General features: G+C 49.2%; 1 protein-coding gene across 1 annotated transcript in view; it reads left to right on the plus strand.

Moving 5' to 3' along the window:
- Positions 1 to 18,654, plus strand: part of Capn8 (calpain 8) — a 96,980-nt gene that overhangs the window by 73,184 nt on the left and 5,142 nt on the right. The window contains exons 12-18 of the mRNA XM_055609502.1: positions 776 to 951; positions 4,405 to 4,416; positions 6,276 to 6,487; positions 7,716 to 7,752; positions 12,654 to 12,722; positions 14,733 to 14,790; positions 16,191 to 16,255. Of these exons, the coding sequence (XP_055465477.1) occupies positions 776 to 951; positions 4,405 to 4,416; positions 6,276 to 6,487; positions 7,716 to 7,752; positions 12,654 to 12,722; positions 14,733 to 14,790; positions 16,191 to 16,255 (629 nt within the window). The remainder of the gene's footprint in view (positions 1 to 775; positions 952 to 4,404; positions 4,417 to 6,275; positions 6,488 to 7,715; positions 7,753 to 12,653; positions 12,723 to 14,732; positions 14,791 to 16,190; positions 16,256 to 18,654) is intronic.

The following is an 18,654-nucleotide window of genomic DNA, read 5'->3' on the forward strand; positions in this document are numbered from 1 at the left end:
GGTTTACTGGCACGTGCATACCGACTGGCATTTTGACATGGTGCTGGGATTGGTAGGATCTGAACTCATATCCTCTTGCTTACACAGCAAGCCCCCTTACCCGCTGAGCCACACCCCCTTCCCCAGCTCAACAAGGCATCTTTTGAAGTATCCATAGGCGGTATGGCAGGAATGCTTAATGACACTATGATTTCTCCTACATTATGAAATGATTTGTCAGAAGAGCATGTGTCACGTCGGTAAGCTGCAACGCTGAGCATCATGGGAGGCTCCTTGGGCTGCGGAACAGAGGATGGGTCTCAGAGCCTCATAAGGTTGAAATCCAAAGCGGGGCCTTCTTCTGGGCACTGCAGAGCACATAACAGTCAGACAGAGGCTTCCTTAGTTCTTCTGAGACTCTGTCTTCCTCCATCCCAGAGATACAGTTCTCCCTAGAGTGCCTTTTCTAAGTAGAGTCTTCAGCTAAGAACAGGAGAAAATGGAGGGCTTCCCAGAAGGCAAATTATTGCCATCCAGAGCAGCCTGGGATGACAGGATCACAGATTTCACCACTCAGGCAGTTCTGGGCTACTGGTTAATCAAGCAGATAAGACAGATATTGTAAGAGTCTATCTGTGGGGTGGGGCAGAGCGATGGGAGGAAGCTTTCTAGTTCTGCTGTGCCAGGCAGTGTGGCCAGTGTTAACCTTTCATTAGGGTGATGTAGGTTCTTTCCTTTTTTTTTTTTTTCTTCATCTCCTCACCCTGTTGGAATACTATCACTGAATGACTTCCAGCCACTTACTGGACCAATCCCCAGTTCAAAATCCATTTGGATGAGGTGGATGAGGACCAGGAGGAGGACACCAGTGAACCCTGCTGTACGGTGCTGCTGGGTCTGATGCAGAAGAATCGGAGGCGACAAAAGAGGATTGGCCAGGGCCTGCTCAGCATAGGCTATGCCATCTACCAGGTACCACAAAGCCAGGCTGCTCTTCCACAGTCTTTGATGGAGATGTTTGGGTCAGTAATTGGAGCTCGTCTTTCTTATTGCTCAAATACTCTTAATAAGATGCTGTCCTTCCTCTCTTCCATCCCCAGAACTCTTGCTGAGGCCTGGCTTCTATAGTTATTCATCCCTGTGGCTATAATTTCTTCTGTTAACACCTACATGTGCAATCTGTTATGCTTTGCCTGTCAGTGAGAACTCAGTGTAAATGGGTACATTAGAGTCTTATCCAAGAGGAGGTGTCTCAGGGGACAGGAGCCTAGAACATGAGGGTGAAAGTCATCTGAACAATAACATGTATTTTAGAGTGGGGGAAGGTGGCTGGATACAGAGCCAAGTGTATAGAGTCCCTTCTTCCACCATGGGAAGTCCCTTAGAACACACAGTACTATCGTGGGGAAGAGAACCACACAGCCTTTTTTTTTTTTTTTTGGTTCTGGAGTCTGAGGTTTCAGTCTCTGGCTCAGGATTCCAGGCTCCTCCAGTGACTACCCCTCTGTGAACTTGGTCTCCCCAACACAGTAAATCAAGTCTTCAGGTCTTGACAATTTAGCTAGGCCCATGCAGTCTGCTTCTTTACCCAGGCAGACTCTGTACCATGTATCCCACAGGGACTCAGTGTGTGTTTGTTTGTTTGTTTGTTTGTCTGTCTTTGGGTATGGTTTTATTACAAATGAATTTCTTGATAAAAATACAATTCTAATCAAGAAGTCCCAGAGTGGTTGGGACCCAACATATCAGTATAAATTAATGCACATAAAATAAGCATTGTAATAAGAAGTATTGTAATAAATTTAGTAACAAGGAAAAATTCAGTTGCTAAGCCCCTACCCTCCTCCTTCAGCCCCATTTATCATATTCTTAAACCTTAGGTTTCAGGCGTGTGTGTGTGTGTGTGTGTGTGTGTTTCCTTTTATATGGTTGTGGTAAAATATCCTGACATAAACAGCATGCAGACGGGTTTATTTACAGATCAACACCCCCCCCCCCCATGGTAAGGAAGTGGAGGAGGTCATGTTGAGGTCACGCTGAGGCACTGGTTACACTGTCTGCAAACAGAGCAGTGATCACACAGGGTTCAGCTCCCATTCTGCACTTACTGCACAATCCTAGATAGGGAATGGTGTCACCAAGAGTGGACAAAACTTCCACCTCAACCAATAATCTTCTGAGTCCTCAGGCCTATCTTCCAGTTGATTCCGGATTCTATCAAGTTGGCAATTAACACTAACAAGGACCGTGTGTGTGTGTGTGTGTGTGTGTGTGTGTGTAACTGGAAGAATGAGGGTTAGAAAAGAATTGCTACTTAATGGCAAGAGAAAGTAAGTGCCTTTTTACTCCGACTTAGCTCTTCCAGCCCTGTCTAGATGTAAACACTGCAAACCCATCCTCACCGCTCACAGCAGTAACAGCCAATCCATATCCATCTACACGTGTGTGCCTCCCAACACAGCAAACTTGCCTGAGCACACACTCTGTGCCATGTGCAGAACTAGAAGCTGGGGACACTGAGGAACAGCACACAGTTCCTGACCCCAGGCTGCTCACGATCAGGAACGGGAGCTGATGACAGGCAGGGGTGCTCTGTGATGGTAGGACCACCACAGTGGTCTGGGCTCTTCAGCGTCACGCTGGGGGAGGCTTTGATCAGGTCTTCAAAAGGTGACCTAGATATCAAAGGTGGAGAAGAGAGAACATTCTGGTCTGAAGGGGTGCCATGACAGCTTAAGGCTCAGTGACTCGTTTACAGAACCGACGGTTGGCAGGCCCAGTTACAGGGTGAACCGCTCAGGGATGGTGGCCAGCGCTTCCTCCTTCAGGCCTCCCTCATTGTGCCAGATCAACAAAGCATTCTTTCTCAATAGCTGTGAGTGGTGTGGTGTTTGCATCAATAAATCATACACACAGCATGTCAGTTTCATGTATCAAATTATAGCTGTTTATAAAATACGCCAGGGTATGTGATCTGTGGTCCTGCTTCTTGTCGCTAGAGCCATATAATTTAGAGCTCAAAGTCCGAGAACAGACAGTTTTAAAGTCAAACTGAGGCTATGGATGTAGGAAGCAGCTGGGGTATGGGGAAGCAGCCTGGGTGGGGGGGGGGGAGCATCTGGGAAGTAGCCTGGCTAGTAGGAATGTCATATTCTCACCCCCGTGACTCCCTTCTCTGGCTGTAACTGTCTGAAACTGGACTCTCGCCGAAGGTTGAAAACCTGTGGCTGGTTGAAGAGTTGGCAGGCACCCGTGGAGGCTAAAGAGCCCTCCTCCTGCCACCCACTCGGGCCTTGCTGCTCATAGATGGCTGCCCTTCTAGTCTCTGTGTGGGCAGTGGTTGTTCCTGTCTGGCCGGGAGACCCAGGGCCAGGCGGATTCAGAGCGGACTGCCAGAGGCATCCAGATTGTTGAGGGCAAGCTGGCCAAGATAATTAGGAAAGCTCCTGGCAGGGGTGGGGAGGGCCTCCGTGTGGCTGATTGTGTTTTAAACTCTGAACTAAAGGAGTGCCGGCATCCCTTGACCGCAGTGGCTCTGTGAGAAGATCCCAGCCCCCTTCACTTGCCCTCAGAGTGGAAGGCAGTTGTGCAGTGAGCCCAAACCAACAATATGCTCTTCTGGTTCAAACAGCCTGTGAGACAGTGGCAGGAGGAGGATGCAGGAGGATTGGGGTCCTATTTTCTAGCCTGGCACAGGAGCACTGGGTATAGCTGGGCTCTTTCTCTGGGTCTGAGAGCTCATCTCCATAGTTAACCTTCTTCAGTTGTGCCTGAGAGCCACAGCTGAGCTAGCAGAAAAGAATTCACCATCTCATGTAGCCAAAACAAAAGATGCCTGGAAGGAGGGAGTCAAAGGCGACCAGGATGCTTTCTCTTCACATCCCTTTCCCTGATGCCAGTACTTTCTCCCAGTCTAGCTTTCTACACTGCCTAATGTCACTGGTATAAAGGAAGGGACCCCTTTCCTTAGTTCCAACTTAAAAACCTTAAAGGAAGGAGTCTCCTGCAGGCCCAGCTTGGGTCACTATGGCCAAAGACAGGATTAATTCCACTCAGGGTGAGTGGAATTTTCTTTTCAGCCAACTCCTTGATCTGACAGGCCAGGGTGGGAAGTCTCTTGGAAGGCCTCAGATCCTGTTTAAGCTCAGGTGTTACTACTTTTGAAGTATTTGGGAGATCCTGGTAGGTTATGCCAGTGGTAAACAAAACAAAAGCAGGATCTCAGCCCCATATTTCTAAGACCCAGCAGTCTGCGTATGACCTTGAACCCACTGATCACCTCCCGATTCAGGAATGCACACCACCCTTTCATTGCTGTGTGACCTCCCTCCCTGTGAGTTTGTCTGTCTTCCAGGTGTAGGGAGAGATGCGCAGAGGAAGGGGCTTGAGCCCACAGGTGACTTGCCCTCGTCTTTTGCCCTACAGATTCCCAAGGAGGTACGTGAGTATTGCCTGGACAGAGGTGGTCTTCATTTGGTAAGAAAGGGCCTGCCTGCTTTTGGCTCCTTCCTGCAGTGAAAACGGCCTCGCCTGTGGTTACTCTTATGATTCGTTGAGCTGGTAGCCCTGAGTGCCAAGCGCCGGTGAAAACAAGCTCAACTCCCACCTGTCAGGCCCTCTGGGAAGGGAGCAGGAGTGATCTTGTCCCTATCTGCATGGTGGGTTGGCCTGAATAAGGTAACTGCAGCTTACTGTAGGTTCCTTCTTGTCTGGCTCTGATGTCTAATTAGAAAGGAAAGAGGCAACTTCACCCTCTCCGCTCTGGCTTGTTCCAGGCTCCTTAGTAATTCACAGCTGGCTTAGGGACTCCTATCAGCAGTGTCCCTATGGTTTGAGGTTCCCTCTGACCTCTGGGTCCTGTTCATCTGGACCACCCACCTCAGCTGGTTGAAGGTAGGAGCCTGGAAGCAGTCCTGAGAGGAACTGCATGGCCACACAGGAAAGTGCAGTCAGCACAAAGCAAGGCCCCGCAGTGTGCTGGTCCAGAATCGTCTCTGCTGCAAACTAGGGGGCCTTAAAACCCTTAGTGTACAGACTACATCCAAGTAAGTTATAGCAGCATCTTGGGCTCAGGAACATACAGACATTGCAGGTTTATCGACAACCCTGGACTCCAGTGTGTAACCATGGCTGGGCTTTGATCTGTACTCAGTTTCAGTTTTATGCTGTGGTGTATACCAGGCTACAGCCTCCTCTCTTCTCCCTCCTAGGTTCTCAGCTTGATCAGGGGTATAGGTAAACCAACAGGGCCCAGATTTATAAGCTTGGTCCCAGGCTGGGTTCCCAGATCACAGTCTACCGGTCCTTTCTGCCCTTGGATCACAGATGCCTGCTCTCTATCATGGAGGGAAGAGCCTACTGCATTATTTTCACTCCTGGAAAAGCATTGAAACCAAACCCGAGTACACATTTTCAGAGGGAATCTCAAGCATTTCTGCTGTCCCAGCTGCCACCTGAGGGTATCCTTGAGGCGTCCCGGCCAGGGCAATGACAGAGGGACAAGTGGTCCTACTTCCCCCTCCCCCAGGCCCCCATCAGCAGAACTGAGATCCAGGGAAGGTCTGGTGAGCATGCGTAGACACTGACCACTCCAGGGCGGGTGTTTCGGCTCCCGTGGATTGCCTGCACCTGCCTCTGTCACCGGCATCCTATAAAGATTGTAAAGACACAGGGCTCTGGGGAGGGTTAATTGCAGCGCTAACAGCGCTGGCACCTGTGATTTTTACTCTCTTGTCAGTAATTAGCCCACGTCACACAGCAGCAGCCTCTTCAGGTTATCTTGTCTCTGCGCAAGGAAGAGCCCTGATCCCCAGGCCAGGAGGGACCCAGAACCAGGCCAGGATAGCTGCCTCCTCTGTCTGTCTTCTTCAGAGCCTGGTCATTTTAGTCACCTCACAGGGCACTCTGCTTGAGGACAGGGCTGAAGTTTCCATTTTCGGCCCCTGGTCTGGACTCAGAGTCAACGCCATTCTTGTTCTCCTAGAGACAGCGGTAGAGTGCTGACTGCTGGAATCAGGAGGGCAAGTATGCAGAGCCCACACCAGACACCCCGAGCTCCACCCTTCATTTAACTGGGGAGGCCTAGAGGGCAGAGGGGCTGGCCAAGGTCATACAGTTTAGGCCACAGCCTCTTTGGGCTTGGCACCCAGTAGGCACCCCAAATCCACAGCGAGCTAGCTCATGCCTCCCGAAAAGCCTCCCGATTCTTACACGTTAGGTGCAGCGGACAATCCCTAACTCAACAGGGTCGGGCTGAACCACAGGGAGAGACCGACTCCGCCCTTTGCTTTGTGCAGTTGGAGACTCCCACGGACGCACACCTGGGCCGAGACTTCTTCCTGGGCCACCAGCCCTCCGCCTGCTCCAGCACCTACGTGAACCTTCGGGAGGTGTCCGGCAGGATCCGACTCACGCCAGGACAGTACCTGGTGGTGCCATCCACCTTCGAGCCCTTCAAGGATGGCGACTTCTGCTTGAGGGTGTTCTCGGAGAAGGCGGCCAAGGCCCTGTGCGTCTACTTTGCGGGGAGATGTTTTCTGAGTCAGGCCACAGGTGGAAGCGAGGCGCTGGGAGGCACCCCTCACCGAGCAACCTGCCCCTGCATCCTGGTTGACATTTCTAAAGTTTGGAAATTGTGACACCTCCCAGGGACCTCCCCCGGGCGTGTCTCCTGCGGCCTTCTCTGTGCTCTATAGGACTGGGGATTTCCTCATCCAGAAAACGTCAAGCCTGGAGAGAAAGGGCACTAATAACAGGGCCGTCGACCATCTGTCCTACCGCATGACAGCGAGGCTGATGAGAGCTGGGCCAGGGTGTGCACACAGTACCTACACACTGAGTACATACATCACACACACACACACACCAATTATAGACATTACACACACGTACATACTATAGACATATATACCAAATGTGTAACATCTGTACATCTCCCACTGTATAACATGTATACCTATACACATACACACTACAGACAACATCTACACATACAGCATGCATACCAGGTACATCATGTACACACACAATTCATGCATCAGTCACAACACAAAACATACAGTATAGATAACACATATACACAACATATGACATGCACACACACCACACGCTACATACATACTATGCACATTTATGCATATTACACATTTCAACGCCACATACCACACTATGCACACTCACTCCTAATACATAACACACACACACACACACACACACACGCGCGCGAGCACACACATACACTGCACATCACACACAGCATATTCATGCAGACACCCAGAAACTGTTATACATGTCTCCTGTACCATATGCCACGTGCAACACACACACACACACACACACACACGCACTCACACACATGTACTGTGTATCCCCTGCTGTGTACTCATCCCTCATACTCCATGTTGTCCGTGAGGCCAGCGGAAGGTCTTCAGAAGGGGGGGGAGTAGCCCCTGGGGTAAGATGGGGAGAGCCTCAGAATCGACCATGTTCGGCAGTCTAGAATCCATGAGAGAGCAGTGAAGCCTCAACTCATGAAAACTTCAGAGTGGGTTGTGGGTTGGGGCAGTAAAGGGGAAGGATTCCTTTTAGGGGTTCAGCCATACAGAATTTTTTATATAGCAGGAGTGGAAAATCCTGGCTGAGAAATCAATCCCCTGTAAGAGGAATTCTCCCTGAGGGAACCTGCTGTTACCTGAACTTGCTTTTTCATGTTTAATTCATTTCTGTCTGGATTTCAGGGAAATTGGGGACACCGTAGCTGGGAACCCGCATGAGGTATGCACTTCTCCTACTGCATGGTGGGCCTTCAGGTTTCTTGTTGATTTGACAGAACTCTTTATATATTAAAATAGTAACATCTTGTTTTTCTGGGACATAGTACAATAGTGTCTGGTACGATGACACCAGAGGCTGTCCACTAGTCTACACACATGGACACACACACACACACACACATAAGCACGCACGCGTACATGTACCCTCCACACGCATTCACACACATGAATATGCACATGTGTGGATGCATACATAGAGAAATGTGCAGGGGTTGAAGTACGAGTTCGCTCTCTTCTCTACATGGTGTGTGCATGTGGTGGCGTGGGGGGGTGCATTCGTACGTGTGTGGGATCATCCTTTTCCATGGGGAAGGACCTGGGGTGGGGGATGTCTTCACCTGACACAGGTCCACCCACACTCCTCTGCTGTCTGCCCGGGGTACGCGGTACTTATCTGTAAGCAGCTGCTACTCCAAGTGGCCCTACTGGGGAGCTTTCCATCCTGGCACGAGCAGCCGAGGGATAGACGTGTTCTCTTACTGGATCATGAAAGTGCATGTTTCTACAGCTGAGTGGGAACACGCCACCCGAGGACCCATCTGCCTGGGGCTTGGGTATGCGTTTATCTGGCAGGAAATGCCCGGTTGCTGGCTTCATCTTACTACCGTCTCTCTCCAGCGTGACTGCTCCCAGGCTCTGCCGCCTCAGACCCTTGCTGGGCGTGGCGCTTGGTAACTGAGCACTAGTCGCAGATGGAGGCAGCTCAGCCTCCCCACTCCCGGGTCTTATTATTCTCACTGTGGGGCACAGGAGCGTTAGAGGAGCCACAGCGTGTTGGTGTAGACGGTGCGGAAATACAAGCCTGTTTCGGTTTCTGCTAGTTCACATAAAGCCGATTGCACACCCAGTGAGCCAGGCCAGCAGAAGTTTAGTCCCTGCCTCACGGGGCTCCCTGCCTCCATCTCCTGTCGGCTTAGGGTTTTCCTAAGCCCCAGAGTAACACAGAGTCCCTCCTGGTCATGGGTGTGCCCTGGCCATCTGTGATCAGATCATATGTTCTTCAGGGGTTACAAGGCCACCGGCTGCTGCATTTGGCCTGCAGCGTGGTAAAGTGCTAGCCTTTGGGCAGAGGGCCTTCTGTGGACTCCAGAGGATGGCAGTGGAAACATACAGGGGGTTCTGGGGCTCCAAGGCCTGGGACTTCCAGCATATTCCGGTTTACAGAAACTCTGGCTCAATTTCTCACTGTGTCCACTTCTGTCCCAACATCTACATACCATATGCCACACTCCCACAAAACTTGATGTATAGATCATGCCCACACACCCAACATACTTCACCATATCCCCACCCTAAAACATTCCACATCCATACCATACCGCCATAAAACACACCACACACGTACGCCACATAATCACCACATGCTATACCACACATGCATATCGTCACACGTCAGACATGCATTCTCACACATACCAGCCATACAGACAGCACACTTCCGCCTATACCATAGATGTATACTGTCATACTATACAATCATACACACTGAGCCATATATGTATTCACAATAACACTACACATGCCTTGCATGTATAATGCACACATAAGCAGACTTCTGACACACGCACACTACTCACGTGCATTTGTACATGCCACACACACACATATACCATACCCCCATGTATGTACACACAGACTACAGTGGTCACATCTTTGTTGATCTCAGGACTTTACAGGGTATAGGAAGGGCCTTGGCCTTCTGGAACTCCTGTGTCTTCACCTCCAAGTCACGGACAGTTAAGACATCCCAAGGGCCAGACTGCCGTGCTTGGAGTGAGGGAGTGAGTGAGATACACTGAATCAGCCACTCCCGGGGCTCAGAGGTGTGCCTTTGAGCGGGGCTGCTAAGATATCAGCACCCAATTTAGTAGCAAGAGACTCCTCCCTTGCCTTTGTCCGGCTGCCGCGTCACTGCCAAGTGTTTCTACATACATCCTATCAGGAGTACAGGCACCCTCCGGCAACACCGTTTGCGGTAAGGGTGGGATCTTGTTCACCACTGTATTTGCTCGGAGACCCAGGGCGGTCTCCAGTTGGCCAGGTGACTGAATGGACAAACTGGAGGTACTTTGTCATTATACAAATACAACCTCCCCATCCCCCGAGTACCAAAGTTCCCACATCCAGTGGTGTGGTTCCCACCCCCCCCACCCCCCCACTGGCAGACCGCCTTCTACAGACGGCATCTGTCTGCATGTGTCCACTGGGTGGTTGTGTGTGTCTTAGAGGCTGGCCTTAAGCTCTCCTTCCTCTTGCCTTTGCCTCCCAGGGGCTGGGATTCAAGGGTGTACTATCTCACTTGGCTTTGCCTTTTAAATGCAGTTTTGGGCTGGAGAGATGGCTCAGTGGTTTAGAGCACTGGCTGCTCTGCCTAAAGGTCCTGAGTTCAATTTCCAGGAACCGCATGGTGGCTAATAACCATCTGTAATGGAATCTGATTTCCTCTTCTGGTGTGTATGAAAACAGAACATATTTATATACATAAATAAATCTTTAAAAAATAAAATGCAATTTTATACCTTTGCTCCCCAGAACAATAGAATACTATGCCCCATCGAGGATTTGTGGGCTTGCTACTAGATTTCACAGTACATTACCTGAACAATATAACGTCTTTTCTGAAAAAACAACAACAACAACAAAACAAAAACAAAACTTAAATCGTATGTGGGGCAAGTATCACTTTTTCCTTCTAAAGAATACACGTGTGGCTCTGGACTTGTGCGTGTGTGTGATGGTATGTTTGCACCGGTAGCCTAGTGGAAGACATAAGGAAACAGCCCCAGAGGCAGAGAGAGTAGGATATAGGAGACAGGAAGTCACATGGTCTTCCAGGAAGGGCGCACAAATCGTCAAGCCATGGGTTGTTCATTCTTTCAGCAATCTCTCGTCACACCAGAGGATGGTAGGGAAGCACAGAGAGGGATTTGGATCTTGCTTCCATCACTTACTGTGTGATTCTGGCCTGCCACTCAGCTGTTGATTTATGTGGGTTAATTCTGTAGTCTAAGCAGTACACTTAGATCATATGCATATCCACTTCTCCTCTCCAGCCTCCGCCATCTTCCCCTTCATTTATTTCTCCTTCTCCTCTTCCTCTCCCTCATAACCCACTGAGTACAATTAGTGCTGTCTCTATGTGTATGGGAGTAGGGCCAGTCATTGGAGCACGAACAAGCTACCATGGCCCCACAGCAGAAGAAAATGGGACTTCCCTCCCAAAAGCTCCTCAGTTAGGGAAAGGGTCTCATGTGCCTCTCACCTACCCCCACTGGCACCTTGACTGGCCCCATCTTGTGCAGGTTTGTGTATGGACTCACAGCTGCCGTGAGTTTCTGGAATACCAGCCTTCTCATGTCTAGAAGACACCACTTTGGGGCAGTCCTCCTCAAACTCTGGCTCTATCTTTCCAGCTCCCTCTTTCTGTGATGTTACTTCACTCTCTAAAACGCAGCTTCCCCATGTGTGAACAATGTAGAGTAATGAGACGGCCTCACAGCATGGTCCCACTAAGCGAGATGATTCATTTCCTGAGCCTCACGGGCAGTAAGTAAGGAAAATGCCAGCCCTGCCACCATGACTTAAAATTACAGCGTCATCAGGCCATCCTGGGCTTTGTGTACTTATTCCAGCTTTGGAAGAGATCAACCTGGTTCCTGGAAACTCTTCAGGCTATCTGGGAAGCTTTCTCTTTTTCATTCTTTCTGGTGATGACAGAGATCATTTTGAAAGTATTCAGTCAAAGGCATTCATAGAATGGTTGGTAATTTTTAAAGGACGAACACACATTAGCTCTCATTTGAGTTTCAAAATGATGCTATGAAACAGTCCTAGGTAGTTTAATATTGGCATTAGGAAGCAGATGCTCAGCTTGCAGAGATGAACTCCAGGAAGCAGCCCATTTGTATTTCAGCTCCAGGCTTCTGGCTTCTAGATCCATCACACCTACTAGTCTGTGCCCTTAACCTCTTTTTACTCTCTTTTGAGAATCTGAGAAAGCTGGGAAAACACGTATGAACAGCTCTACATTTCTGAGATGATTTCTGGAGTTCACATTCCTATGAGGTTGCCGACCCAGCCTGATATTTCCTGAAGTGATTCAGGGTTGAAAGCAAACATGAAAAGCTTGGGGGCCTGGGGAGATGGTTCATCAGTTGAGAGTATATATTGCTCTTGCAGAGGACACAGGATGCTTCCCAGAATCCAGTCCTCTGGGTATCCAGTGCCTCTGGCCTCTATGGGAACTTGCACTCACATGCACACACCCTCTCCCCCCACATATAGACAATTGACATTAAGATAAATCTTCAGAGAATTTCAGGGTTGTAGAGTGCAGAGAGAAGCTCTGGGTTTGGCATGGCGCCCTGCTGGCTTGCCAACGCTCTTTACCACCTGAATTAGTTACCTGTTGTGATAAGAAAACACTGTGACTGAGACAACTTACAGGTGAGTTTATTCTGGCTTATGGTTCCAGAGAGATGAGAGTTCATCACGATAGGGAGGCATAAGGTCAAAGAGCAGGCATGCCAGCAGGAACAGGAAGCTGAGAGCTCATGTCTTCAGATGCAAGTTAAAGCAAAGAGAGCAGAGGCACAGGGGATGATGCTTTTAATCCCAAAGCCTGCCTCTAGTGACATGCCCCCTCTAGCAAGGCCACACCTCCTCAGACTCCCCAGACAGTGCCACCAACTAGGAAACAAGAGTTTATGAGGTGCATTTTTATAGCACTGTATGGCTCCACTTGGCCCAAAGCCTGGCCCAGATCAGGCTCACAATAGAAGCTAATGAGATTTTCCATGTCCCACAATTTCTGTTTGACTTCATCACTGTCTTCCCTTTCAGCCACATCCCTGTGACATGGATGGAAGAGATGAGTGTTTCCAGAGCCTGTTCGAGGAGTCCACAGGCAAAGTGAGTGGAAGCCAGCAGCTGAGCAGCAGCGGGCTCAGGCCATGCTTGTGTGTGCTCTCTTGGGTCTACAGCACAGGAGGGCGTCCTCTGACTCCCCAGACTGGGCCTGTCACTTGTCACTTCAACTGGTCTGGAGCAGGCAGGCTCTTCCTGTGTATATCGGAGAGAGAATAACTATTGTCCAGAGGCCACTTTTCTTCCTGTGTCAACTGACTTGAGAAAATAGAAAAGCCCAATCTCAGGGTCTCGCCAAAAGCCTTTCAGTTTGTAAATTGGTCTTGTCAGATGGGGCCTCTGACTAGAAAACCAGGGCAGTGTGACCTCTCTAAATCAATAGCCTTCAGAGGTGAAATTGCCCAGCAACAGCAGGAGACCACTCAGTTAACCTGCCCTGGGATTGGAGACATAACCCAGCCCACTGACCTGGGAGACCAGCAGTGCTCGCCTCCTGGGATCCAATATGTATGTGACTGAATATGATCAGGGTATACACAACTGTCTCCCTTCCCTTGTCCTCCTGCCATGCTCTCCAGGGGTCATTTTGGTCCCAGGCATTTAGAGGTCTTAAGTCTGAGCTCACCCAAGATTCATTGTGTCCCCGCCAGCCCCACAGTGACTGGGGATCCTTGATGGGTCATAAAGATGCAAAGAAGGGGAGGGGGAGAGAGAGAGACAGAGACAGATATAGAGACAGAGACAGGCAGAGAATGAATGAATATGAAGGAGGAATGGAAAAAACATGAAGTATACCAGAAAAGAAGCCTTTGTCACGAAGCAAAACAAGCAGCCCCCGTGTGTCCACTGACAAGCACTTCCACAGAATACATCAATTTGCTCTATCTGGCCGCTCAGGCCAGTATTTTTCCCAACAGAGGCTTCCTTCCTCAGCTGCCGAGGGGCCATGTTTTATTTAGCACATGCAAACACTAGAGAAGAAACACTGTTGTCTGGGAGAAAGGATGGGCACCTAGACACCATCCCCTCCCTGTGCTGGTAATGTGACAGAAGGTTAAGAAAATGGTCTAAGGTCCCAAGGCACAAAGAGGTCACAACCAAGGTCCAGTATGGACCCTGAGCATCCCATTTATTTCTTGGTAGATGACTGAGCCTGTCTACCCAGAGGTTTTTCAAGGGGTCCTTGGCCACCCTATGTCCCGGGAGGCCATCCTGAGACATGGCTTTGTGCAGTTCTGATCTCACTTCCCAGTGCTAGGGCCTGTCTGGGGAATTTCGGGAGGTCCAGAGTGGTCGGGCTAAGTGGGAAAAATGGGCAGAGTCCAGCCTGGAACCCAGCTCACAGCCATTGCTTTTACTGCCCATGCCCCTTGCTCCTCCCCTGCCTAAGGCTCACCTTCCACCTTGGAGTTCAGACACATCTTCTCCCAAGCTCAGGGTTTACACCAAATATACACAGGATGCTTCTGTTCCCTGAATCTGAATCCCAGCCTAAAATGTATTCCTCTGTGTCACAGCAACCCCACACATGAGAAAGCTGGTGTCTGTAAACCCCAAGCCACTGTAGAACAATGATACATGACAGTGTGTGTGTGTGTGTGTGTGTGTGTGTGTGTGTGTGTGTGTGTCTGGCAGGCAGTTTCTATGGTCATGGCTCCTTCTCTGTAGCGTGGATGTGGTTTTGTTAGAGATTTAATGATGCTGCACGTAGGCCACGTGGTACGTCAGCACTAGTCCCCACTGTCACTATTCATCGCTCTGCTCTCTGGCTAAACAAGCCCACGAGACACAGGAGAGGTGGGGCTGGCAGCCCTCTGTGGAGTCAGGTGCCAAGCTTGTACTATCAGCATCTCCCCCTCTTTCCTCCTAACCCTCCAGTGCCCTTCCGGGCTGTTGGACCTCAAAGGAAATGGAGAAGTTGAGTTTCTAAAGATAGCACATGCTTAAAAAAACCGTAGGGCTGGTGGACCCAAAGTCTGGCTGGGGATTACATCAACTGAGTGCTATGAGGCAGCTTGTCGGGTCTGAAACAATTCACATTTGGGCTCTTTCTAGGATTCTGAAGTCAGTGCCAATCACCTCCAGAGGATCCTGAATGGAGTGTTTTCTAAACGTGAGTTCTCCCCTGGGGCCTATCGGAAAAAAGTGGGCATCCAAGAGAGGTGTCAGGTGGGGCTGAGAGAGTGGGCAGGCAGAGACTGTCAAGAGGCAGGCAGGAGAGGCACTCGAGGTAGAGAGGAGGGGTTCAGCTACCTCTGACCTTAGAGATCCCCACTGTGCCGTGAGGCGGTATCTGGCAGAGAGGAGAGGTGGGGAGGAGGTGGCACTGGAAGAGGTGAGCCAGCACTGGTTGGCAACCAGACCCTGTAGGACGGAGAACCTTGACATCAAATGCAATTATTTGTAAGTCCTGAGAGAAAGGAAGCTGAGCTGTGTTTGATTTATTTGACACTTTCCTACAAAATTAATGTTTCCTGAAGACCCCCTACCGCACTTCTTGGGGAAGCAGGTGTCCTTGCCTGTACTCAGTTACTCAAAACCTTGAGGACTACCCAAGTGTCAAACTCTCCCAAGGAGGGCCTTGCACCCCCGCTTCATGCCTAAGTACCATTGGAGCCAGCATGGAGTCAGCCACCTTCTGCTCTGGTCCAGCTCTGGCCAGGGTTAAGTCCTTCAGTTGCTTGGGTGATGGGCTCATACTAGCCCAGAGACAGACAGGGGCCTGAGCCGTGTCCTGGGGCTCAGAGCTCGGCCACAGCTCAGGACAGCCCCTCTGCACTCTGCTTGGCTCTTCTTCCTCCTATGGCCCAGAACAGAGTGGAGGAAAGGGGCACAGTGTCTTTAACACGTGTTTGGACTCCCAGGTGAAGGTGGAGAAGCAGGGAGGTCTGGAGCTCCAGAACGATGCCCGCGACTTAACAATGACAGCTTCATCGAGCCACTGTGTGTTGTGACTATGGAGCCTGGTGGCCTGTGTTTAAATCCAAGCTCTGTTCCCTTACAGGTCAATGAGTTTGAGCAAACTGTATAATCTCCCTGGGCTTCAGGGTCACTGCTTATAACAGGAAAATGGTCGTAACACCTGCCAAGCAGGATTATTCTGGAGTAGACTATATAGTGACAGGGACAGCCAAGAGGGGCTGGGATGAGGATGGAGGGCATGATGGGCTTACACCAACATTCTGGTAATAAAGCCTCGCTTGCCTTATCAAAATTCTCAACTAGTTTTTGGTTGCAAGTAGCAGCATCATCACCATCGTATTTACCTTTGATGATTTACACACATAAGTCTGTGGGTACCAAAGCTGAGATTCAGAGGTTGAAGATCAATACCAGTGCTGGTCAACACCATATCCCAGGGTACCAGGAGGTTGCAGGTATCTATCCTGAGCCTCCCACGATGCTCTTACCTTTTCTACCCTCTCTTTGATGATCTCCCACTGTCTAGATCATTTATTTTCCTTGTCTTCAAACAGCGCTGACTCCCACCTTCCTTTCTTTTTAAATATTTAGGAACAGACATGAAATTTGATGGATTCAACATCAACACTTGCAGAGAAATGATCAGCTTGCTGGATGTATCCTTTCAATGTCACATTTTTTTTTTCTGATTTAAAGACTCCTCTACTTTTTTTTTTTTTTTTAAAGGAAGGTGGGAGGGCAGGGGAGAAAATGAGAAAGGAAGCATATTTACTGAGCCTATGTCAAGGATTGTGTTTGAGTTTTAAAGAAAAATGTATCGTTTTGTTGATTGTCTTCATCACACTTGAGACTGTCTCCCATTTATTCATAAAAAAAAACAAAATGGTCCATACTTGAGTGCCTGGTCTAATCATGGAACTTAGGGCTGACAAGCGGGGATATTTGTTTCCTTCTTCCTCCACACTGCTTTGATCGCAGTTTCTCCACTTGATGAAATCCGTCTCACTCCCCATCTTCATCCAACCCCCTTGCAGGCTCTCACTATCACTCTAAGATCTTTGTTTCAAATACTTGGTTAAGGCCCTTGGATATACGTTACCAGTAGTTTAGGATTATGATACAAGATAAAACCTATTTGTTCTCTCTGATCTCATTTAGCCCCCGTTCCTATTGAAGAACAATCCTTTCAGTGTTTTCCAGAAGAGTTTTACACAAGCCCTTAAACTGTGCAGCTTATAAATAATGGACATTTCTTACAGATTGAGATGCTGGGAAACCTAGGGCAAGATGCAGCAGACCTGTCTAGCGAGAGCTTGTCTCTGGGTTCCCGGCTGATACCTCACAAGGTGGAGGGGGATTTCCCTGGAATTACCTTTTAGAACAGCACAATTGCATTCACAAAGGGTTTTCCTTTGTGACCCAGTTACTTCATACAGGCCCCATTTCCTGATATCCTCATCCTGAGATTAGATTAGATTAGATTTCAAAAGCCTGTTATAAATGGGACGGAGTTTTCATGATGAGTAGAGAAAGGGCGTTCTGCACGTCAGGGACATTCTATAGGAAGGTACAGGGCACTCCTGGATCAACAGCATTTCCTTAAGCTTTGCCTGGGACAGGTCCAGGTGACCATTCACCACATGCTGGTGCTGAAGGTTAATTTTTTAGACTGGGGAGGCCCTCTTCAGTTGCGACTGGCAATTTGACTACCGGACCCCTTCACCGGCTCCAGGAAGGTCAGGAAGAGTCTCTTTGCTTTGGACATGGCAGGGTTTGTGCAGAGTTTTGGTAGTGGAGTGTGGGCTGATGGCTGCACTAGTCATTAGTGATGAGTAGGTGGTGCTGTCCGCTGACCCCAGAGCCCCAAGTGGCTACTAGCAGAACAGTGCTGGAGCCCCTCTGCCCTTGTGTCCTTTCCTGGGTGTGTGGTTAGCAGTTCAAACCTGTCATCACTAAGTTCGACTCACTTCTGTGAATAGGATCTTGGTTTCAGAAACATTCTCATCAAACCTTTCTGATGATTTCAATTCAGATTCAGATTTTGTTGTAGGTACCTGCCATTGGTCCTGGCGGCATTAGATCTCCTATGGCTACCAAGGATGCTGACTTGATCCCTGACTGGAGTCTTTGCTCCAGCATGAAGTAGTGTTTAAATCTCCATGTGAAGTGAAAAGGCCCATGAAGATTTAGAAAATTGATGTCTATTAAGATTTAGTTCATATGTCAAAAATATGCTTAGTCAGGATGTATCATTCATTCCATGGCTCTTGTTAGATTTGGAGTCGTGTAGCCGACACTACCTGGCTTAGAACGCTTTGTCACACACCCCTAAATCCTACGCTCACATTAGCAGTCAACTCTTTATTCCCCTGACCCCCATTCCATAGCAGCTACTGCTATATTGTCTATCGAGATAAATCTTCCCATTGTGGACATTTGTATCTGTGGAGTCCTAAAGCAAGCGTTTTAGGATAAGCATTTAGGATTCCATTAGCATAATGTCTCAAGTGCTAGAGCACACATCAGAATTCCCTCACCCATGGAAGCCTGAACATACCTTTGCTAAACTTTCAGTACTGGAGACCCTGACTCAATAGGTCTATCTGGACTTTGGAACAAGCAAAGGTTCAAATTCTGTGTTTAACTTACCGGGTGTGTAAATTTAGAGAAGCGATTAAATGCCCAGACTGTCAGGGTCTCATCCTAGAGAATGGGATAAGGATATCTAGTCTGCGGAGCCATCGTGGGGGTGAAATGCAGCTCACCTGTGGAAAGTGCCCACACTCGGGGTGCTATTTCCCTGAGCCCAAGCACGTTGCAGAGACTGGTTTTCTGCGGGGTAGTAAGGATGTGAGTTGTGGTCCAGTCAGCAGTCAGTGCTGCTAGGATACAGCCTGAGACTGGAGGCTCTGAAAGGATGAGGGTGTCAGTCAGCATCCCACAATTTTGACTGTTTGGACCTATGTTGAGGCAACATATTATGGTGGAAATGAGAAGAGCCCCTGGGGGAGAGAGAGAGAGAGAGAGAGAGAGAGAGAGAGAGAGAGAGAGAGAG

This window comes from Psammomys obesus, unplaced genomic scaffold, assembly GCF_907164565.1.
Source record: "Psammomys obesus unplaced genomic scaffold, mPsaObe1.curated_primary_1811, whole genome shotgun sequence".
Taxonomy (NCBI): Eukaryota; Metazoa; Chordata; class Mammalia; order Rodentia; family Muridae; genus Psammomys; species Psammomys obesus.